The sequence below is a fragment of the Neopelma chrysocephalum genome, unplaced genomic scaffold, assembly GCF_003984885.1.
Source record: "Neopelma chrysocephalum unplaced genomic scaffold, ASM398488v2 Primary Assembly neopelma1_44, whole genome shotgun sequence".
Lineage (NCBI taxonomy): Eukaryota > Metazoa > Chordata > Aves > Passeriformes > Pipridae > Neopelma > Neopelma chrysocephalum.
This window is the reverse complement of record NW_020897703.1, coordinates 5324927-5349520: the sequence shown is the minus strand read 5'-3', so window position 1 is coordinate 5349520 and position 24594 is coordinate 5324927. Positions and strand designations below refer to the sequence as shown.

General features: G+C 34.5%; 1 protein-coding gene and 2 long non-coding RNA genes across 3 annotated transcripts; 2 read left to right on the top strand and 1 right to left on the bottom strand.

Annotated features, from left to right (window-relative positions):
- The first annotated feature begins 1482 nt into the window (after positions 1-1482).
- Positions 1483-6855, top strand: LOC113965164. Its single transcript, XR_003533461.1, has 3 exons — positions 1483-1623; positions 3785-4023; positions 6191-6855. It is a non-coding gene; the product is annotated as an uncharacterized LOC113965164 (long non-coding RNA).
- A 1294-nt stretch (positions 6856-8149) lies between these two features.
- Positions 8150-15250, top strand: LOC113965165. The gene is made up of 3 exons (XR_003533462.1): positions 8150-8351; positions 11688-11768; positions 14703-15250. It is a non-coding gene; the product is annotated as an uncharacterized LOC113965165 (long non-coding RNA).
- A 5353-nt stretch (positions 15251-20603) lies between these two features.
- Positions 20604-24469, bottom strand: LOC113965163 (baculoviral IAP repeat-containing protein 5.1-like). Its single transcript, XM_027678148.1, has 3 exons — positions 22974-24469; positions 22542-22656; positions 20604-21117 (listed from the first exon to the last, which is right to left on the bottom strand). Exons 1-3 carry the CDS (start codon positions 23081-23083, stop codon positions 20944-20946), a joined length of 399 nt encoding a protein of 132 aa, XP_027533949.1. The 5' UTR covers positions 23084-24469; the 3' UTR covers positions 20604-20943.
- Positions 24470-24594: the final 125 nt, after the last annotated feature.

Here is a 24594-nt window from a genome sequence, read left to right as displayed (position 1 = left end):
TTTGCTATAAGCAGAAGAACTGGGGTTTGAGTCCCAATACATAGCCTTGATAGTGTGCAGTGAATGCAGTGAAAAATAAGAACAAAAATGAAGAACAAAATGCTAGCTCAGTCACAGAGAAATATTCATACAGTACAATAAACAGGACGAGATCTTGTGAGGAACAAACTCTTAAAGGTGACTTTTTTATTTCATTACAATGTATTGTGTTAAGGTTGTGCTTGGTTGCTTTGCTCAAATTCCTTAATGTTTGCTATAGCTTGCTGGGAAGGTATAAATAACAGCATTTTATGTCCTGTAGTTGGATTACCAGCTAAAGAAAGAATTCATGTTTATCCTTACTAGTTTATATGTTACAGAGATTATAAATAAAATTTTACATCTTTAAAGAGATCTTCGATAAATACAGTGGTAAGTATCTTGTAGGGAGTAGTACACAAGAATTATTGTTAGGGATAAACTTTATCTAACTTAAAATGATCTTTCAAATAAATTGTTCAGAATTTCTTTATAAATTAGATATTCTTTGGTAGTATTGGCAAGAAAAAAAATTGTCTGAAGGTGTTTAATACTAGGGTTTTTTTCTCCCTTGAACAAGTGTTTTGAAGAATTGCAAGAGTAGAATTTAATGATGTATTAGATATTACATATATTAAAAGCAGCGAAGGGGAGATTGTGGAACTTATAAGGACAATTTCAACATGTGAAGCTAGAGGTCAAGCTGGCTGGTTGAATTTGAGACGGTTATGTTGAAATCTGTTTGCAAGTTAACAAGTCCTAATCTCTTAATTACTAGGCTAATGTCATTCAGTGTGGATTTCTTCAGTAAATATTAACATTTACTGGATTAACTTTTTATTCTTTGTATTCATCATGAACATAAAAAAATTAATTCAGTCTTTAAAATTATATAATTTTTTAAGTGCTGATGTAATTTGTTGCTACTTTTTCATGTGCACATTTTGATTCATTTGAGATTATTCTTGAATGGTACTAGAACCAGATTAATCATTCTATTATTAGAAAATACGCTCGAAGTTAGATATAAGTTTAAATAAGATGATGTGCAAAATTAAAAGCTCTGGGATTTTTCTGAAATGAATAAATGAAAAAAGGTTTCACTTAGGGAAAATAGGTGAATAGATGAAAAAAACCTTTCCGTCTAACTAAATTGTATTTGTATTTGTTTTTGATTTTCATTGTAGATGGAACTAGACAATTCAAAGTACTTGATGGCCAAAATCATTGTAGAACGTGTTGTGAAATCAGTTCTCAGACATTTGGTGTGATCACTGTGTTCATGTTAAGACATTTTGGGCTTTGTTGAGAGATGTCCTTGCAATGTCGGTATTATAGAGTTGAACTTGAGGCTGAATCTAGACACAAATTTATTTTTTATTCTCAGCAATCTAATCTAGATTAATTCTAAAGCTGAATATTGCCTGTTTTCACATGTAGTTATAGTGTTCTTTTTTCTGTCTAGATCATTGGGGATGCACTTGAGGCTTATCCAAAATCTCCATGTGTTGATAGGATAAGAGAGTGACCTGGACAAATAGTTTTTTGTGTATCCCAAACTTCCTGGACAACGCAAGTACAGATGGCTATTAGAAATAGTCAAGGGTAAAAATATTTTAAATTTAAATTTATGTCGAATTGATACAATGTAGTAGTAAATCAGAGCTTTGAGAATAACTTTTTTGGGTGAATAGTTGTTATATCAGTTGAAAGAAATTCTGCAGTATTGTATTTTCGGATTCTCCGTGTTCATATATAGCTGAGCTATACCACAAACACAAAGTTAAATCTAATCTAATCTTTAATCCATATATGGAGCAATATTTAAGGCTGTGTAACATTTTATGCCTATTCTCAAATTGAAGCAATGACTCCTGTTAATAGTGGTTTTTTTGAACAACTGCATTCTGACATGCAAGGAAAAAAAGCTTCTGAGTGTCTTGGAAGAGGGAATTAAAGGAAGAAGAGGACAATATCTGCCAATACAAGGAGTAAACCTTGCAACATGTCTAAAGATTTGAAAATATTTTCTTTTTCCAGTAATAAAGGAAACCCTCCATTTCCTGGGAAAAGAAATAAGGCTTGTACTTTCTGTACCATTTATCCTCAACTGGTGAAAGACTTTCAGGAAGGGAGACAGAAATTCTAATCTTACAGATTTTAGATTTTTTTAAAAAAATCAAAACCATACTCAGCTTCACAAGCCTGTAGTTAGTGACTAAAAAAGGAATTTAGCAAGGGTTAAATTAATTTGCTTTTGGGAATGTTTGTTAGAGAATTCTGAGTCTAGATAAAAGCTCTTGTGCTGGTCTATATCAAGCCTTTTCTGTACATGAGCAGGCAGGAAAACCTGTCCTTCCTGTAGCTCAGATTCTGTTGTAATGGGAATACTGCTCATCTGGCTTCAGGCCAAGAATCTTCATTCTGCAGTGGAAAGCAGCTTTTATGTAGTGAAGCAGTGGAGAGGTATTTGAATCTCCTGACAATCTGTCACAAATCTGGCAGGGAGAAGAGCTCTGTCTTCCAGCCTTCGATGTTCTTTCTCTTTTCCATTCCTATGTTGTAAATCAAAGACACATGATAGACAGTCAGTGATCATGTCAGAGGCCAAAAGTACTGCATCCTGCCTAAAGAACTTCAGTGTTTTCTGGGATAGGATGCCAGGATCATTTAAACCACTTGTTAATATGTTCACATATACATTCACATGCATACACACACATGCTGCCTTTCAACCATTTCTGAGTTGTTTCCAACAAATAGCTGTTGTACATAAATCAAAGGTGCAAGTTTCATTTCGCTGCTTTTGAATTCTCTGCTTACTACTTTATTCTCATAAATGAAAAGAATTCCCACTAAGCAGATGATTATCCAAATTTAATGTTTGAAAAGTAACTAGTTGAGGTGAGAGATCTCAAAAGCATTTAATAATCTATTAAGAGTTACCAGTGCCACTGTGTTTGGAGAGGAACAGCAGGCTAGCAGGGAGAAAAATCTACAGCAGGTCTAGATAAGTTTTTCTCCATTCAAATGGAAGCTATTTCTCCACAGAAACGTGCTTTGGTGTGAATGTATTAGCAAGGTTCATTCACACTTTTTGATTTCAATTCAGTAGGGTATTTCATCACATTTAAGGACTGTCATGATACAAGTGCTTTCCTTAATTGGGCCTTTCCTGTTTACCAGCAACTTATTATCATGAAAGGAACTATTAATTATTGTGTAAAAGAAATAACTAGGCTAACTGAACACAGACTATAGCCAAAAGTCAATACACTGAGAAATTATAGAAAAATGCATTTTCCTGTTAACTTTTTTGAATTGTAGGTTTGTTATTGTTTCTAACTGTTGTGGGACATAAAGCTGTTTTTCTACTGTGACAGTGACCCTTAACCAGAGAAAATATATTGCACACATATAACTAGACCTTTAAAACACAATGTGATATTTTCCTTTTCTTAATGTGAAATGATGTAAAAAGGTAAGGACTATTTCCTGTGTTGCAGGAATAAAGTAGTATATGTTGCTTTGTTTGCAGTTTTGTGTCATTGATGTTTTACATATGGCTTCGGAAAAGTAGGAAAAAAGCATCCCAAACACAAAACCCTACTGAGCTACCAGTGAATGAAGGACATTGTACTACTATTATACCGAGATGGAACTTTTTAATACAGAGAAATAAAAATAATATAATAAGAAGTATAAGAAAAAATAATCATGCCTTAGATCAGACATTCAACTTCTTAACTTCTAAAAATTTTTGCAGGCACTAGAGGATTTTCTGGAACAGAATAATAGGTTGAGGACATTGCCACCTTGGTGCGAGGAAAGCTGTCTAAGCAGAATCGAATGACTCCAGGAGCACTTGTTGTGCTTGATGTTCATGCTAGGAATGTTCTTGCGTCTCCAGTAAGCAAAAAAGTCAAAGACGAGAGTGACTTTGAATGGTTAAGTCAGCTTAGGTGCTACTGGAAGTTAAGTGATACCTCTCAATCCTATTAGAAGGTAATTTCTGCTCAGTTTTTCAATTTCTGCTTCCTTGCTCATGCAGAGAATGGTTACGCTACTGTGAGAATTTCTGCTGATAAGAGAATACCTGTAACAATCATTTCATGGATTGCTAACTAGAATGGCCGGTAGCCAGACATAAACAGTTTTTAATTAAAATTACTTTTTTTCATCACTGCTGAGTCTCAGTACATTTGCTGAATTTGCAGGGAGTGTTACAGGCAGAATTTTTTCTCTCAAAGACTGTATTTTGGCTTCGTGATTCTGCAGGATTAAGAATGTTATAGGGATGAAATTTTCAGTTAGAGATTTTAATCTGATTTACTGTCAGTAGTATTTTATTTGTGCATTATAGTTATTGGAAAAATAACAATATTTTTACTGGATAGTGGTAGGATACAATATTTTACAGCCATCAGGACAAGATTTCCCATAATACAAAAGACATTGCACATGAAATAAAAAAAATTAATTATGTGTAGGGCTCATACATTACCAGAGTAATCAGATAGACCATAACTACAGCTATTGGTCACTATTGCTTCTGTTTACCTTTTAGAAAGTCCATTAACTTTCTAAATTGCTAGACAAGACAGTTTTACTCAGCAATATGGTTAGTAGGATCTTTTTTAATTAACAGTTTAAAACTGGTCTTTCTGTTTGATACTTTAGTATCTATTAATCTGTATTTTTTTTTTTTTAATTTGGGTTGTATTGAAACAAGTGCCTCAGAGCAATCATGAGTCTGCCATGCAGTTGTTTCTAACAGCATTGGGCCTCTCAGAACTTGGGAAGTGGTATTGAGTTATGGGTGTGGATTTTTTTGGCAAATGGGTCATAGCCATGACCATTAATACATACTCACATAACTAAGTAAATATGTATTAAAAAAAAATTAAAATGCATTTGATTAAAGGGATCAATCTATCAGTGTAATTTTACACCAAAAGAGAGATGAAATTACTTCTTATTAGTGGTGTACTTGCACAAACAAGCAGTAACTAAGATTAATTCATAAAAGATACCTGATGTTAAGGTGTAGAGGCTGATTCTCAGTTCTGAATTTTTCTAAGAAGGCATGGAAGCAAAAATCTGTTCAGTTAGCAAATGAAGTTAATTTCTTTTTGGAGTGGTATACAAAATTGGGACATTATTTAAATGTCTTTGGAAGCTTCTGGTAGTCATATCAAGCCCAAAGGTACTTTTTGTTATGCATTGTGTTTGACAAACTGAAAAAGCGTGGTTACTTTTTATGTTGTTTCCTAATTTGAAACATCTGGAGCTCACATTCAGCAGTAAATCAGCACTGGGCAACTAAGGTCAGTGTGCCATTTGAGAACTGAATCATGGCAGGCAGCTACTCAGCTAAAAAATCAGTGTTTTGTTACTCAGCTAAAAAATTAGTAAATGCATATTTGGTAGACTTCTCAATTTCAGAACAACTATTAACATTACAAGTACCAACTGGTAAAAAATTGTTTAAAATGGTGGACTTTAAAGGAGATCTGCAACTCACATCAAAATGAGAGGGGATTAATGAATGATGAGGCTAATACTTGTCAAATTCTGTTTCAGTTGGGCATAGGGACATTCCAGCTTATTTTCATGCTTGTTTTTGGAAAGATGAACAATATGTTTTCAGTTACATGTGACTTCCAATATTCTCCTCGCACAAATATCTGTATAAAAGCGTGAAATCCTCAGAACTAGAAAATAGATCCTTGGATGTGAAAAGCTGCTAATTTTTCCTTTTATTTTGTGTACATAGTTGGCTGAATGTGTGTGTACAGTCTCTGTAAGTGTTACTTAATATCTATTATTATTTGTGTGTTTCTTATGGCACAAATCCATAATGGATTATAAACTATGATCAACCTAGACACAGTGTGGAAGCATAACCCTTCTTTGCTTTGAATCATTACTTGCTATTACAGTAAAAAATTGTAGAAACTGCATAAATCAGTCAATATCAACACAGAAACAAGTGATAAGGTAAAAACCAATTGTCTTCAGATGACAAGTTATGAAACGGAATATTGCATGAGCTACTGAGTTGCTGAGGTTTCCCTTCATCTTTCTTTGGTGTTTTTTTTTTCTAAAATAATAACCGTGGAGTGAAAGGTCTATCTTTCAGATGTTTAATTTATTCTTTGACTTTATCTAGAGTGACAAAAATGTTGCATCCAAAAAGCTAAAGTTGAATCAAGATGAAGGAAAATTAAAGATTGCTATTGATCTGAGAAAGAAAGAAGCAGACCTCATGGAGGTTCAAGATAAATTGCTGTACTCCAGCAAACACGGGAATCCAAGAAGAAAAGAGAAGGCTGACTTGGCAATCAGGTATATGATACAAAAGGTGAACTATTGTTCTACTGATACCCAGAAAAGTTATTGTAAAATTTATTTCTCTGTCAAATGGTATTTTCCCTTTAAACTGCCAATATGTGGAACAAGTCCTACTTTTAGATAACCATCTTTTTATTTTGGTGTAATGGTCCTAAAGTTGTAAGTGGGCAAAGCGTGAAAAATAAATGCTTTAGAGTAATAGAAAATGTATATGTTATTAATTTACCAACTGATGTCCCTCTCCTACATCCTCACTCATATCTGCTTTCTTGTGAGGAGATAAATTTTCAATGATTTTACTAAATGCTTGGATTCATCTATTAACTTGCAAGTTAGCACATTAAAAGATTTTCAAGTTTATTTACGCCTTCTGTGCTAATGCAATTTTGAGGTTGTTTTTGGTAAGCCCTGTTCCTGACTGGTAATTAGGTGCTTAAGTGTGCAAAAATTGGCAACATTTGGAAGAAGATTTTATTTTATTTTTTTTTTAAGATTTGCAGTACATCATCTTCAGCTTTCTTTAAATAAATAGAATTGGAATTTGAAATGGAGTCTTAAGTCTTGTCTGTAGTTAGTCAGCTCTTTGTGTGTTTCTTCTGCATTCTGATACAGTTTGGAAGTAGAGGGGAGGGATAAACTACACAGGCAGTTTGTTACTGTGGTGTAAATTGGCTGCTATGGTTACCAGAAGAGAGGATTGTAACCGCAGCAAGAGGTGTCATCATTTTCCTCCTATCCTATGTCTGAAATGTGTCTGTACTAGATAGTAAAGAATTCGAACAGAGATGGATTAAATTCCTGTTAAAATACATTTTTTGTTAGATTATAAACCTAACTGGAAAGATGGCTTGTTTAAAAACTGATGGCAAAAATGCCAGTTATGGATTCACAAGGATTTTTTTTGCAGAAAAGAATGTAACTACTTCCATGAGACAATGTTTTTGGGTTTTTTTTCCAAGTGTTTTTGTTTCTCTTAGAACATGTAGATAATTTCCTTGACTGTTAATATTTTCTGTATTGTATACAGAGCTATTTTGAATTGCATGTTTTTATTTCCTTTATTTATTGCACAGTTTTCTTCCTTTATTTGGATGACAATGTAACTGAATAGACTTTGCTGTGCTGGTCCTGATAATAGTTTTTGTTCTTTAAATGTTTCCATGTTTTCTTTTTATTTGATGAAATTACTTAAGAAAAACAAAGGAAAATAATCTTTGAATATTTTTATTATTTGTAAAACGTCTCTAAAGTGATCATATATATAATCAGAGTTTTTTTCCATTCTGAGGTTGACTTATGCAGCAAAAAACTACAATGAACAGAACAATTGATTGGTGGCCTTGGGGATGAGAAAACTCACTGGCATGAGACTGCTTTGGAGCTGGGAAGGCAGTACATCAATTTGACTGGACATACACTTATTTTATCAGGAATGGAACCTTACCTAGGAGCTCTTACATCCAGCTCTTACATCCACACAAGTGATTTTGTCCCCCTTTTTTTTTTTTTAATAATCTAAATTTCATTAATTTTTCTTCTAATATAATTTTTATATTTTTAAATTATGCTTGCACAGAATTCATAAGTGGAACTTTTCTTCCTTAAAGCAACAGTAGTTCAATAACAGCAAAAGCTCTGTTATTGCCCCACCCCTGTAAGTGTTCAAGGCCAGGCTGGATGTGGCTCTGAGCAACCTGGTCTGGTCAAAGGTGTCCCTACCCATGGCAGAGGGATTGGAACCAGATGATCTTTAAGGTCCCTTCTAACCCAAGCCTTTCTATGATTCTATGATTTGTGCCTGTAACTCTTAGTGAAATAAACAGAAATTCAGAATACAAAAAGATTTTTACATGGCAGATGATTTGATATGTAAGAAATTTTGGATGTCAAAATTACCCTGACTTTGAGCATTTTTGAACATCAAAACCTGCCACTGAATTCAGCTGAAGAATTTGATGTCCATTTATTTTGAAAATCGGGTCCAGGGTATCAAAAATTGCTAGAAAATGAGAGAGAAAAAAAATCAATGTCTGTCATTTCAACATAGAATTTAGATATTATCCTTATTTCCCTTTTTCCTTCAATATACTTATTTTGGCCATTTTTCTTTATTTTCTACTGTTCTTTCAAACAATTATTTTCTTAAAAATGTCCATGTTGGGATGTTATTATTTTAAAACTTTACAGACTGAGAGTTTACGGCAAGATTATTTATAGCGTAAGTAGATAGTCTGCAGTTCCAAATAGAATTCCAAAGTACATAATTTTCAGTGTTCTCTTTTATGGTCACAACCTGAATTGTGTACAACATTGTGCCTGGGCAGGCAGGAATACTTGTGGTGAAACATCTTAAAGGGAGCTGAACCGTATTCTGGGCAAGTGTAGCTACAGATGCAAATGATATCCATAGAGGGCAGAGACATCCACATGACTCTTCACAAAAAATGGATGCAGAGTAGTTTCACCTGAAAAGTTTAGTGTACTTTCATTCTCTCTGACTGTGTAGTTTGTTTCTCTGTGCAAGAGTAGGTATGGATTCCTGGTTGCTTTTCCTTACTCTCGTGATTGTGCACGCACGTACTACGTAGATATCTCCACCAGAATTTGTTGGATAGCATAAACACTTTTGTGCAGTTCTTTGTTTCATCTGCTGCTGTATTTCTTTTCCCCTGCAGTTTTCCTAAGAGAAAAAGTTATAATAGCTTTTGGAATATCAACTTGGTTTATGCAAACTGATGAATCCTTCATTAACCCCCTCTGTTGATGTCTCTAGACCACTTCCTTTGATGTTGCATTTTTGTCTCAGTTTTTGGTTTTTTTTGCTGTAAGGCTTTGACAGCTAAATTTTAGTTTAGAATACTACAGCATATTTCTCTGACCTTGTACATAGCTTTCATACAAGATTGTGCCTTTCATATCAATATGCTATTTCCATAAATTTTCCTTCTTTGGAAGCATTCTTCCTAGTGAAATATGCTTCTTGATTTACATATTTCAAGGTGTGTGTCTTCATTATTATTACATATCATACAAAACCTATAGTCTACACAACTGTAGTGAGTTAGATGATAAAGAGAATTACGAAAAGCTATTGAAATGTTTGTTGTTAAATTTGGTCAAGTCCTGACAAATGCAAATTATGTGTGTCCTGAGGGTTAAATAATGAAGCTATTTTTTTCCAATAGAACATATGCATTTGTCCTACACTGATTTCATAGCATAGAAGACTCCTGCTGAAAGGGTAAATAAAATCATGCCAAGGCTCTGAATAAATAAACTTATATTTCAAATATAGAAATTTATTTATATTTCAAATATAGAAATTTACTTATATTTCAAATATTGAAATATATTTCAAATATACAAAGGCATGTTTAGAGATTTAATACAGAAGAATGAGTTTCTTTTCATTTGGAGATTGTGATTTTCCCAACTGTTATGGGAAATGGGTTGAAAAATACATTTTAATTAGTTTGAAAGTTTTGTGAATAGACAGAACTTCATTTAATATTTGTTTTCTTCTTATTTAGATGCAAACTAGAGAATGAGTATTGCTGTGTAAAACAAAAGACATTCTTTGTTCTGACGATTTTTCCTGAACAAATAACCTGGGAGAATCAGTGGAGATCAGAGCTTGGAATACTGCTGGACTACCTTCTGACATGTTTCTATTGATAATGGCATCATTGTCTCATAAGTAAAAACAAACAAGAAAACAAACCCCCAATAAGTAATTTTTTTTATAGACAGTTTTCTACTGTATATCCAGTTTAATGACCAACATTATTAAATTACTGTAATGTTTAAATCTATAAGGAATACTAATAATACTTTTAAATTTTTAATGTAAAGTTTTTTTATCTGTGAATTCACTCCCTCCTTTCTAACTCCTACCAATTGCTATAATGATACTTTCCCCTGGCCCCTGCACTCCCCCACTCCCACTTTTTTTTTGTGTTTTTTTTGTGTTTGTTTTGTTTTGCTTTAACAAACATGCTGCATCCTGGATTCAGGTTAAGACAACTTAAAATGCTTCAGGAATAGAATTCTTAACACTATTCTTGATGTGTAATCAGTAGATATGGAAATAATTCTCCTTTCAAAATCTAAAGGCTTTTAAAGAAATATGCTGATGTCAGCTGCTACCATGAAGTATCTACAGATAATGTCCTGATTACTTCTCTTTAAATAGTTTTCCAGTTTATGTTGCCACCTGGTATGAGATTTAAACATTCTGGCTTGTAACATATTAAGTGTGCAAAGCCCTGACATTTTGGAAGTGTTGGTTTGTACACCGATGAGCTGAATCGTCATTTACTAGGGCATAGTAACAAAACAACAACAAAATACCCATGTGTATTAGTAAGGCATAAGGGAGGTGCTGAAAGCTAGAATGGAGAGAATTTCTAGTCTCTTTTCTTACAGAGGATGATCCCAACCATATGCTCTTGCCAGTTTTTTTCTCTTTTTCTTGTATTTTATTCTGTGTACTTGTAAACTGCATTAACAGGAAAAAGTGAGGTAGGCCTTTCCTGCAATAACCTCTGATTTCAGAAATGCATTGGTTTATCCATGTCACAATCAGTGCAAACATCAGTGATTTTTCTGACAATGTACAGCTTGGGAACTGACCATCTTAATGTTCTATCATCTAGAAATACCCACAGCTCAGCTGCAATTAGCCTTACATTAATACACCTACCGATGACTGAGATACAGACGGCACCGATAGCTTTGCTGGATACCAACCTAAAGGCTTGAGGAAGATTCTATCTCACATTTCAAAATTAAGTCCTGTCATTATTTAGTGTTAAAATGCTAAGCTTTGTGATCACACAGAAGCATTTGGACTTGTGTTTGTTATGACCATGAACAAAGAACCCCTCAGTTCTGTCCAGTGTGCTTGCCAATGTACTGCTACTGACTTCTAGCTTTTGTTCTTAGCACAGCTGAGGCAGAACTGACCATGGAACAGTGTTGCTTTAGCTGCTTTCCCTCTTGTGGTGGCTACCCATGTCCTTTACATCTATTCATTCTATTTCTTGCATAATGTATTCTTATAATTGTTTTCCATAACTAGGTTAATGGTCATCAAGTCTATGATAAGATGTACCTACCATTTATGAATCGTTTTACAGTATGCTACTGCATATGCTACAGAATACTACTGCACAAACTTACCAATAGAAATCTTCAATTTTCGCTACTGTTTACATGAAAATTCTCCTCACAGTTTGAGGAGCCTGTGACTGAATACCTCTTTTACTCTAGAGTGAATGGTAGGTTTCACATATAACCAAAATCGTATATTACAGTTTAACATTTGGAAGTAGAGATGTGTGAATAACACTTCAGCTCTGGCAACCGGATAGGTGACAAAGTGCAAAATTAAACAGGTAAGACAAAAATAAGGCCCTAGCTAAAAAGCCTCAATGTATGTTCATTTGACATTCAAAATTAGCATTGACTGTGCTTCTGGAAGCAAAATGGCTTATTGAAGTTAGAGGATATATGCTGGGATTATGACTGTATATGTAACTTTTTTCAAGTAATTACTGTATTAACAATTCAATCACTCTGGCTGAACAGTCAACAAGTGTTAATGAATTCAACACTTGTACAGTACATCCTACCATTTAACTTTTATAAAGCTTTGATCAAAATTCTTTTTGAACTAATGGAAGGATGATTAGCATTTTAAAACTAAATAATGAAAGCTCTTAATTTTGAAAGGTGAGATAGAATCTACCTCAAATTGATGTTGCATATTATGCCTGTAGTTACGAGTTTAAGGCTAGATATTAGGACCATAGGAATCATACAGAATGCAACTCAAGCTTTTTGTAACAACAAATTTTCTAAAAAGCACAATTAGTGAGCAATCCAAGGATAATTTGCAAACATACACAGGGACTGCTTATGCAATGCCATCAATGAAGAAGAATTTTATAGAGATGAAAGCTGTGTGCGTTTGGCTGTTATTAGAGAACTATAATTATTCAATTTTAAGTATTTCATGTCTCTTACACAGTATGTCTCAAGTGGGATATGCTGAAAATAACATGTGACTGACACTTTGAAGTAATTGGAGAAAGAAATACTGCAGGTTTTAGCTGAGGTCTTTTCAAATGTTAAATTCCTGTTTTAAAATAAGAGCAAGCAAAATTATTATGAAAAACTACATAAATATAGTCTGGTTTAGACTCTGCTTAACACATAAGTTTAATATGTTCAGTTTACAGTTTGCAATTGCTGCATTGCCTTGTATCATCCTATGCTTAAAAACACCTGGCCATATATCCCTTGGGTCTCCCTTTGGATCCTCATAAGTGACTGAACCACCTAGAAATCCAGCAATTCTTTCAGTACACTTTTGATCCATTGATGAACACTTACCTACTGTGAGATTTTCTTTCTAGTACTGCTGATGCTACTGCCTCATCTGACAGACACTCAGGTTTTGGATGCTCCGTTTGCTTCTCTAGAACTACTGCGTTACCATATTTTCCCTTATCTGTGTGTATCAAATTATTCAAAATATTTTTAACTTTACAAAGCCCACACTTTTAACTTTCTTCATATCTGCTTTGGCATCATGCTGTCCTGGTAGATTACAAATGTATTTCCTGAGTCTCTCCATGCATTTTACCCATGAAAGCTTTCTTCCATAGTGGGTAAGATGGACAGGACCCCTTTCAGACGACCTGTTTTCCTAAATCATTCTACAATGGGGAAGAAAGCCATCCTTCTTCAGGTGGTGAATGGTCATTCCCATGTACAGGTTCTGATCCATAACGGAGAAGGAACTAGTATCCTGTGTATAATCTCAGGCTACTGCCACTCATGGTGCATTTCTCTTCCAAAACTTCTTCTGCTAAATTTGTGCTGTTTTTCTTCCACAATATCCATTTTCATTAGTGGAAAATTCCATTTGTTTTCACTTGAAAATGCTCACTTATGCATATGACTGTATTAAAGCTGTTCAAAGTTTCAAAACTTATTATTATTTTGAAAGTTATAAAATTAAATGTGATTAAACTCTCTAGGAAGTAAGTCTTATTCTAGGTACAGTCTTTGAAAGAGGAAGATTGGTTTTGGTAAACAAAGAACTTAAGGATTCATCTACCTCCTCTTAAATTCATCAAGGATTATAGTGAATATGTGCCTGCTATGATTTCACACTGACACGCTTTTGTTGTAATGACAAAAAGGAATAAATTGCCTTAAGAAGTACTTTGAGGTAAACATTTGAAAAGCTTATATTTCAATTTTGAAAGTCTGTATTTTTCCCTTCAGCAATGCAAGAAATGCCCTCTGATGATAGATCCTTAGAATAAATGAATAAAGGATATGGAAAAAGCTAATAGTTTGCATATAATCAAACTCAGTGACCCTCAGTTTATTACAACACTGGAAAACTGATTCAGTTTGGCAACCCTGGAGGGTTAATGACTCAAAGTGTAAATTACAGAAGGACCTGGAGGGGGCACAATTAGCTAAAAAATGAAACTGTTGAATATCAAATGTTATAGTTAAGGAAAACAGAATTTTTTTCCCCCTTCTTTTGAATGAAATGAGTACTATAGCAATTGAAGCCCTCACCCCAGGTTATAAGATACTTCTTAGCACAACATAATACCCAGTTTAATTTATTTCTTTTAATTGCTTTATGAGAATTGCCATTTCTTTGTTTTCAGGTTGGAATAATATTATTTCTAGAAAGTAATGTTATTTTTTCTTTTCAAGAGTATAAATACCAGATTGCTAGGCTGTGACCATTAATGATTTTCATGTTCTCTGTAGCATCTTTATTGCAAGTACTCTTATTACCTCAAAGAGAAATAAAGTAATGAAACACATAGTTACAATTCAACCTATTTTTCAAAGGCTAACTGGACTTCAAGTAGAGATGGATTGTTTATTTTCCATTATTTCCTTCTTGATTTTGACATTCTCATATGCTTATGGTGAAAACTGAAGCAGACTTAATCACCCAAAATGATTTCTTTGGCATTTAGTTTGGTGTTATTTTGCTTTTTAGAAATGGTAGCCCTAAACTACTGTTCTAAGCCATTGGCAGCAGTAACAGTGATAGCATTTTAGTTGCTTTCTTGCAAATTTATACCATATTACAGAAAGAAATTAAAAGTAAATTTCTTTGATTAATTTTTCAATCACCTGAATACTCTCCTTATCTCTAGATATTGCTCAGTTAATATTTTTATTGTTTGCACACCGTAAATAAACATTGTTCATATGTTTTGTAAAGAACAATCAATCAGTAATATAAAAGCCAAGAAAGTCCTACTAATTCTTATGTTATTTTGAAGTGCTACTGGAAAATATTGGAGAAGAACTTGATCCTATCCTAAAGCCACTTTTACTCAGACATTTAAGTAGTCAGGGAGCCTTTGCCTTGGAGAATGCACCTTTGAGTGTGCTCCTGAATTCCACTTTATATTACAACTAAGCTGGGAAATCCACATTCTCTTCCTGAAACATCTGTTAAGGTGCGAATTTTGAAAATAAATGTGCAACTTGTTAAAACAACGTTAACAATGTTAAAACAACATTTTAATTTTAAAATGGTTCCTTGGCTAAAACCAGGGAAGAGTTTCTGGCATTTGTTCTTTCCTCATTCCTTGCCAACGCTTTTTTTTACACTGCTGGATAACTGGTATCATCTTAAAAGTGTTGACGTTTCTTATATCAAAATCCTTCACCTTGCAATACTGTCATTCTTTCATATAGTCAGGAATTTAATTAATTAATTAATTTTATCATCTTTCCCAGTCTGGATCTCCTGATGCTATTTAGTCACCTTTTATTATGACAATATTTACAAGACTTAACATAATAATCACCTTAAATGCAAAATCTACATAAGCTTTTTTATCTGTGGTATAGTTAGGGTCAGAGGCAAGGTCTGGGCAATCCAAGTTTAGCATAACTGTTAAATTAAAGCTACTGCTAGTAATCATTTAAGTCAGATCTTAATATTGTGGTATCATATTTGAACGTACCTTTGAGGTAGCTTTTACCAACAGGGCAATCGGTGTTTTATAAACTTAGCTCTTTGACTTTAAATCTTACTATTTTATATCTCAAAAAACCCCTATATGCCTGTGTGCCTAAATTAAAGTAAGCAATAAATAAAATAATCTCATTTTGATTCAGACCCTTTCTGTCAGCAGAAATATGAAGATACAGGACTTGAATCCCAGCTGACAACACGCATTCCCAGAGAATGATTGGTTTAAGCCCATTTTGATAATTTTGCCCTCACAGAAAATTCTCTGTGAATTAATGATTCACATAAGACTGTTTGTCTTGGGCTATCTTCACTAGTCAGACTTGTTTTACAACAGGCTTTGTGCTGAGATTTTTTCCTTTTAATCATTCTTGTCTCATGGAAACCACGTTACTTCTGTAACTTGAAAAAAGTTTACATTTTGTCCCTCAGTCATCTTTGTGTCCGTATTTTGTGCATAAATAGTATGTATATCCATTTAACTGATGAGGAACCAGTAACTTTGAAAGGACTTAATGCTAATAAAAACCAGGAGTATTTATATATTAAAAATGATCTATTTCTTGTTAGCTGAATGGAAGAAGAAAATAGATTGAACACAAGACTGAGAAGGAGACACAGATCAAACAACATAGTGTGCTCTTGTTCTTGATCTTCTGAGAAAAACTTTCCCCTTTTTAGCTATTATAAATCATATTTAGGTTTCAGAATTATCACCATGCCTGAAATACAGGAATAGTCCTCCAAGTAGCTCTCTGCCAAGGGACTGGTGACCTTGGTAACTGGGAAAAAGCCATAGCGCTTCTTCACACCTTTGTTCCTACCTTGAAAAAAGTATTTGAAGTAGTTGTGCAAATTCTTACTGAGGTATTCAAGGTATTGAAACTTAAACCTTTATAAAAAAATAGATGGCCTCTTGCTTTGAATATTTTTGTATTATAGTGGATTAAGAAAAATACTCTGTAGAGTGGGAAACATATTTCAGGTAACCTTTGGAGATGGACTCTTGATTTTGGCCCTGGTATTCATAATGAATTTTAAAATTGCTGCTCTTTTCTGTCCCTCTCAAGAGGGAAGCCTCACTTCCTCTGAAAATCATGTACTACCAAGATGTAACTGCACTTAAATGGCTTTTTTTACATTATTTTGCTCACAAAATGGTACGTGCATTTAATGATTGCTTTGGGGTAACTGACCAGAGAGTTTATTAGAAAAAAGGAGATCTAAATGAGTCTTAATAGGTCTTCAGAGTGCACACTCTTTAAAGTGATATTAATGGAAGGTTGTTTTTTTTTGACACCTGTAGGCTGAAGATTCTCAAGGATCATTTTATCTACTTGCTTTATGTCAATGTCTGTTGTTCTCTCTTTGAGAAGGACAGGCTGCTCTTCTCTTTTCGTCTAACAGTGAATCTCCTGAAATATGTAAGATTAGTCAATAATTAAAAATAATATCAAATGAAATATACAAACTGTCAATAATAGGAACATGCAGGATAAGAATAGAAAAATTAGTTTATATATAACTATAGTACTTATGCCTAATTTTTTCTGTTTTATTTTAATTTTAATAAGCAATTATAAGCATAGAAAAAGATTCTGTAGAATAAAATAAATACATAACTAACACGTATGGCAAAACTGAGCTAGATGATAACAATTTTTCTAAACATTTTTTTCCTAAACATCATTTAAACCAAAACAGTACTTACAGTTGCTTGGAGTTGTTCCTTTTGGTGTAATATGGAAAGATTTAAAATTTTAGAAACTTTGGAAATTTTTATATTGGAGAACACATTTCTTTCAAGAATTGACAGTAATAATTGTGGGACACCGTTCTCCCGTTCCCAGGGACCTGATTAAAAAATTCAAGCCACTAAAGAAACTTAGAGAGAAGAAAGAGACATTTAATAGGCTGATATTTCTTTTTCATATTTAGATATGCATTATAGGAACAGGTTGAAAAATGCATGGTTCACTGAAATACATCCAGGTTTTTTCCTTCAACATTTTTAGATTTCAAGAATTGGTCTAAAAATCTCATTGGTTAAAACTGTTCATTTCCCAAGTCAGGAATGCAGTCTTTAAATTGACTCGTATATTATTTTTTTTGATTCCTTAAATTCGTGTTTAACTGAAAAACAGACACTGAATACTTTAGAAATAAGCTTTTAGTAGTTGTCTAGAAGCTCTCTGAACTAATGCAAGAATTCAGATAAATGTATTGATTTACTATATATTGTACTAAACCCGTTAGATTTTATTTATTTAGTCCTGAGAGCAGTATTTTCAACTTTGCTTTAATGAGAATTACTGGAAATTTCTGTTGACTTGAGGCATAGGTTTGGACAATCTTTTTCCTAATCCATGTACCCGGCTTCCTCCAAAATCACGGGATGAAATTCGTGACCCAGGACTTCTTAGATCCTTTAAAAAAATATCGTGTGTTTTATTCATTGCATTGTAAATATCAAGGCTTTAGAAATCCTTTCTGTTTAAAAAAATGGGCTTAAAGTATGCAGAGAGAATAGAATGGATTTTTGGTTGGAAATACTCATAAGTCTACGAGACACATTAAAGGAACTAAGCAGTTGTAGCTCCTTACTTGTCCAGATTGCAGGAAATGGGCAAATAGCCAAGATAAAGCTTTCTTTGGGCATTTACAAAAAAGATACAGCAAGCTGAGGGCTTTAGTTCTTCTTTGGGAAACAGTCACTTGGAAAATGGACACACGAATGATGGCATTTGAAAGAGCTTGAGGGAGGGAACTACTTCATTATGCATCCTGGGATTATAGCTTTTTTTAAGCAATACCTAAAATAATTGAAAAGTGCTGACTTTCAGAAGTAAGGAATGGAGGTGCGTGCAATAGCTATGTGTGCATTGAAACAGACAAAATGAAGTTAATAGAAAGTCCTTCATTTAAGTGCCATTCAATAAGATCTATAGAATCATGTAATCAGTTAACTGATAAAGACTCAAACAGTAACACTGAAGCTAAGAACAGTTACTAGACCTTCCTGATGTAGAAGATTTGCTATGCCTTTTGCTATGTGAAAGCATTTTCATTATATATCTAGCTTTAATACTACCACTTACACATGGATACAACTAGAATTTTCAGAAATGCTAGTTAACAGGTCTTGGGGAAGATGCCTTTTTCACAGTTGAATTATTTCTTTTTTATACTTGTATAGTTTCTCTCCAGTAATATGCAACCAGCTCTTTTTCCTGTCTTGTGAGTGATGCAAAAATTTAAATAAAGGGCAGTTTCATGGATGTTTACATGTCTGAGAGAGGGCACAAAATCAGAGTTACTTGAGCCACTTTATCATCATCAGCCATATAATGAATATGAATGTTTTTCAAAGAAACACATATCCTTCTCTTCTTGTAAGACAGCTGCTTCAAAAAGGAGGGGAGTCCTGACTTCAACTCCCTGCTTCGAGGATTCTGTGTATTTTATTTAAAGTTGCATTGCATATCTTGGAGCAGGGACTGCAAACTCAGTTCTCCTCAGCCTGGCTGACTTAATCCCAAAGCTACTGATCCATCTCTCCTCATGGAGAAGTGCACAGTTTTTGGCACAGTGGCACAACTCAAGGGAGTCTTCAGTGCAAACTTCACTCCTCAGGGTTTCCTGATTCACTCCTCAGTGCTTCCTAATTCACCCTATTTTCTATAAAGCTTGCAAATTTTTAGCTAAACTCTTCAACAGCTGTTCCAGATGTAAGTCTGAGGTACCTATTTTCCCCCATATCTTAATATAAAAAGAATGCAGCATTTTGGATTTGAATCTGAAACTAAGTGCCTAGAAACAGGGGAAGGAGGATCCTAGGCAGAAAATGAGCTCCTTCATAACTTGTTAAATCAAAATTACTCAGAATGAAGCCTGTGCAAGTCTGTCTGCATAGCTCTGTGCCCAACCCTCTACAGGCAAGCTCAAGAAGCTCACCAGCAGAGCTGCAGTACCAGTTTCTAGAAAGGCATACTTAGCTGGGACTGTACTTAAGGCAAATAATGCCACACAACAACTGCTGTTCCCAATCTGATAATTGCAATAACAATGTAACAGCTGGATTGTTCACAGGCCATTTACAAACCAAGTTCTCCGGTGCATTGTTGAACTTTAATTTTCTGATTCTTAATTTCCTGCCATCATTTTCTGCATTCAGCTGCAACTCAACACGTAGTTACCATGTAATACTGTGATGTGTTTGTCATTGATTATGTGGTTATCATCATGATATTAAAGACTGACACTAGAATACAGTTCTAACAGAAAGAGGGAAGTAAATGCATGTTCAGATTTCCCCCACAACATTTCTTCACTTTCTGGATCAGAACTTTGAGTTATTATTGTTTGAAGACTTAAAAATTATTCTAACTTCTCTAAGAGAAGTTTCTTAGATAAACCTATAATTAAAGTTGTTTTTTTTTTTTAAAAAAGATTTAAGCATGCAAGCCTCATTGCTGTAACTGAAAACACTTCATGGAATGATGCGTCAAGTTAAAAGATAATTTACTCTCACTACAGGTAATTCACAAATGCTTTAAAGAACATTGAAATACATGTTTTTAAGATCCCCAGCATTTAGGATTTTCCTACAGAGTGGCAAGACAAGTCGGGGGAGTTCCAAAGGATGCTTATTGTTCACCACCTAAGACCTGACAAACCATGTACAAAACTTTCACCTTATTGAGAAAGGTCTGTCCATCTTAAAAACCAAAAGTATTTGCAAGTATGTATTTCAACTCTGTTGTCTACAACCATTCTACAATAGCCTCTCATAAAGGAAAATAGGAATTAATAAGATTTAAAAAAAAACCAGTGAGTTTGAAATTATAACAAGAAAAACTTTTCAAAACAGAATAGTAGGCCTTTAGCTTTTGTTAAGTTTCAGTGTACACACCAAAATCCCAAGAGCTCTTCCTTATGACTGTCTAACAAACCTTGCATCTTCCCTTATTCAGTACACCTGCTATTTTTGCGGGATGTCACTATCTGTGACAATTTTGTCTGATCTCGAAAGTAATGGTAAGCAGGAGCAGATAGTAGATAAAGTAGGTACTTAAAGAAGATAAAGTAGTTACTTAAAGCAGAGGGATCCATTTTGTTCTGTGGGCAGTGTTTTGAAGCAGAACTGTTCTGATTTGAGTATGTCTTGGTATAAGCCTTTAACAGATATCACAAAAGGTACTCAGAGTTCTGAATCTTTATTCCAAAAAAAAAAAAAAAAATCAGTCTGCTAAAAACCACAATAATATAAGTATTTGCTTAGACATTTTTCACATATTCACAGGTTAGTGGGACTACTATTAGTCCACACTTAAGCATAACAACAAAGCATATTATGTAAGACAGGAGTTAGTATAAACAGCTTTGACCTCTGTTCCAGAGACCCTATGAAAGGAATTCTCTACATACACTTCCTCACACAACTGTTTAGCTTTATATTCATACTCAGATAAAGATATGACTGTACCACATAAAGAAGAGAAACTTTTAGAACCGGACTTGACACTTCACTTCTCCTGGTCTTATTTTGACTGGCAGTGTGAGCCTTCTGAGCTCTGAGTGGATGGATCATCACTGAGAGGCAGTGGCAGTGGTGGTGTGTACTGATGCTTGGAGACAAAGTAATCCACAAGATGCTTCCTAGTTGTGGCGACTTCTTCTTCAAAAGAGTTTATTATGCGTCTGCCAAATTTGCACTTAAAGCAAAGCAAAAATTGAGACTTTCAATTGAGCAATTTAACTGTCCAGTTCAACTAGATTCAAACCTTAGATCCTCAAAACCTCACTGATCTGCCACAAATTCTAGCTTAGAAGTCTGCTTTTGTCTGTGGCTGTTGGAATGGTGCAGAGCAGTTTGGCAGATGTGGCATATGCATTCCCTCATTTGATTCAGAAACTCCTCCACCAGCCTCGTCAGTAGGGCTCAGTTCAGTGACCACTTCTGGCTATGTACAGTATACCTTTTTCTTTTAAAGTAAAAGGTGACCCTACTGTTTAGCTGTATTTTACACCACATCAGGGAGGGAGACTTAACTTTGATCTTCTGTGTGAAGAGGCATGATCTCACTCCTCAGGACACATTAGGATATCAGTGCTTCAAGAGGGCAAACAGGCCTAGTGGATTGCCCTCCAAGCTATTGGTGACAGGATTCTTGGGCACAAATTGTTCCCTCTTGAAGCTGCTGCTTCAAGTTTTCTATATACTCTACTTAGAAATAAAGTAATATTATGACCAAGACCCTTTTTGTACCTTGAAACACTGCTCTAAAACATTCACAGTTCAGGTTGGATAACGTCAGTGTTTCACTCTTAATACACCTTTTAAGCTATCAGACTGCTCCCACTGCACCATGTGATCCTATTCTTATGTATTTTAATCTGTTGCTTAGGGACCTTAAATACTTAACCTTGATGTTCACCAGGTATGTATTTAATACAGAATATTATTAGCAAAGCAAAGACCTTATTCGTGCAAACCCACCAAGAAGTACGATGCAGAACCTTTACTGCACCTTATCAGGGAGCTTGAGTCATTTGATTCTTAGTATCCATGGGAGTAGGGCTCATATATCAAAGATCAGCTGATCTTGATTAACAGAGCAGCTCAGTTTTATGTCCTTTTTTACATGCCACCAGTGTGGCACAAAACCCTGGGATCAAGAAGGAGTAAAACTGGTGAACTGTAAAACATTTGAGATGGGCTTTAAAGTTTAAAAGATTAATTAGGCTGATTTATATGTCAAACTGGACATGTGAAGCAATGATCTGGCCAAATTTTGTCTTTTCACATGTGTTGTTCATCCCTCCTGAAGAGCTGCTCATTGTTGAGCTTCCTGGATTGATTATTGTACCCAATATATTTTTTTTTGCTGTAATAAGTTGCTGGTTTTCTCTAAAGGAAACAGGTTTGCATTCAAAAGCCAGACAACAGACTACAGTGAGAAGTGTCTGGGTGCAGATTTCTTAGCCAACAATGCATGTAAATCATTACTTCAGTATAAGTCATGTTCTAACCTTATACCATCACTCCTGGCTGATGCTTGGAAATCTTAAGAGATAGAGGTTCTTGTTTACGTTCTTGCTTTGAATCTTATACGAAGATTATTTGGTTAACACTTACAATGAATGTTCTCAGCCGTGTCATCTCCAGCATGTAGTACTCCTCCATTGTAAGGTCTTCAAAGTTCTTAGGAAGAGATAAAAAGTCACAGGTGTGACGTTTGGTGTGTTCCTCCCTGCAAAATAAACCCAGAATAAGAACATATATTAAACCCATAAAAGTTACATTTCAAGAGATGAAGATCTGAAGCGACGGGTCTCTTCAGTACTTCTACTGTCTATCAGCAGAAGAAGTATCATACAGAAAACACAAGAAATAGATCTAGTGGATCTCAGACAAAAGCTACTTGAACTATTTCAAGGTTATTAGGTAAGATAAACTTCAGTTTTGTGAACCGTCATGGAGGAAATTGGTAACTTTATATTGACTAAGAGAATGTTGTCAAAGAAGTTTGGAGAAATACTTCCAGAATTTTGTTGCATCTGTGCTTACCATGGATCATCATTTTGCTCCCAGCCTTCCAGTTCTAACAAGCAAAAGAAACATTTTGCCACATCAGGTTCATTTACATTTGGACAGTGGATGAATCCTGCCTTTGCCATCTGCAAGGGACAATTTAGAAGTTTAAAGCCTTATCCCACACATTTGCTCATGTTTACGTGAGCAGACTTAATTCTGAAGAGCTTGCAAACAACACCTTTCCTCACAATGTCTATCAGCACAGACCAGGCTGAAAAAGAAATTTTAAGTGTGAGGACTGCAAGCAGGTAAATAAGCAATTAGTAAAGGAACAAGGAATAGGCTACAAGTAGTGAAAAGGTTTCTGCATAGCTGTGGTATCTGCAGGCAACTGGAATAGCTTTGTTGTACCAGGTAACAACCAGTAAATGCCACAATACACAGGTATTTCTGTAGCAGTGCATGAGATCTGCCATAATCAGGACTTTAAAGAATATTTTCAGAAAAAAAAAAGTCTTGGACATAGAGAACATTTATATATAAATTATGTGAGTAAAATGCTACATCTTGGACTTCTATGTTTTCCTGTCACTTTAGAATCATGTCTGATCAGAACACTAAAAATTAAGTTTATTTCAGTTATCCAAACCTTCTCAGATAACTATCTGAGATCCAGCTTGAAGGTTTCACATGTGTGCCTATTTAGAAGTCAGGTAGATTTTTTTTTTTTTAATGCTCAAGTCAAAGCCTGCAGGGACAGAAACATTAAGTTTTCTAAAGTTTATATATTTCCATTTTTGAATTTTAAGTAGCCATCATTCTGCTACCTCATCCTTCCTGCTGGATGTGTACTTCTCTAGTCTAATGTAGGTTGCTTGGCCATAAATAGAAATTTGCAATCAGAAAAACTACATAATACTAGAAATCAACTTTTCAGTGACAAGAACAAAAAAAAGTAACTATATTAAGTTCTGCAGCTAGACTAGTGGACTGAACATGGAAAAGCCAGTCATCCTACTACAGTATTTCTGAGGAGCAAACAGAGCAAAGTTGGAGTATTTAACTTTTCATCTTCATCAAGTTTAATGGGCTCTTCTTGAGCATGAATATACTTAACAGTGACTTCACATTTAGGCACAGTATATAAAAAATAAGGCATAGGACAAATAACCATTTTTCAGACTTACATTCTCCGGAGTGCACTTGCAGTTCTCTTGGAAAGGCCACTTTGTGAAGGTTTTTAAACGGTTCTCATACTCATACATCTCCTTAAAATCAGTCAAGAGCTTGGAAGCTGAACTAAGCTCTTTCAAGAGTGTCTCCATCTATAAAGCCCACAGTTAACAGAGCCCAGAACCTCTCTCCTGCTCTTAAATTTAAGGCATTATACTAATTGGTGACACATTGCACCTGTAAAGCAGGGTAAGTTTTTAAAGAAAGCAAAAACACAGGTGAGTTTATGAGCAGGATAGTCAAGAGAATGAAGCTACTGGAACTTTTTCCCCCTCTGGTCACAACAAGGATAATATTTTTAAGGATATTTTAAGAATATTTTAAGGATAAAATTTTATATTTGAAGTTGCTGTATTTGTAACTAGAATTTTTAACATGAAGTTTTTAACATTTCAATTATAAAATCTGCAATTAGCACAGG

Excerpts from the sequence above, each read along its gene's own strand:
- LOC113965163 (XM_027678148.1), bottom strand. The coding sequence starts at position 23,083 with ATGGCAAAGGCAGGATTCATCCACTGTCCAAATGTAAATGAACCTGAT. Across the intron at positions 22,657-22,973 it reads GAGCAAAATGATGATCCATG|GGAGGAACACACCAAACGTC; the intron begins GTAAGCACAGAT and ends TTTATTTTGCAG. Across the intron at positions 21,118-22,541 it reads CACGGCTGAGAACATTCATT|TGCAAATTTGGCAGACGCAT; the intron begins GTAAGTGTTAAC and ends CTTTGCTTTAAG.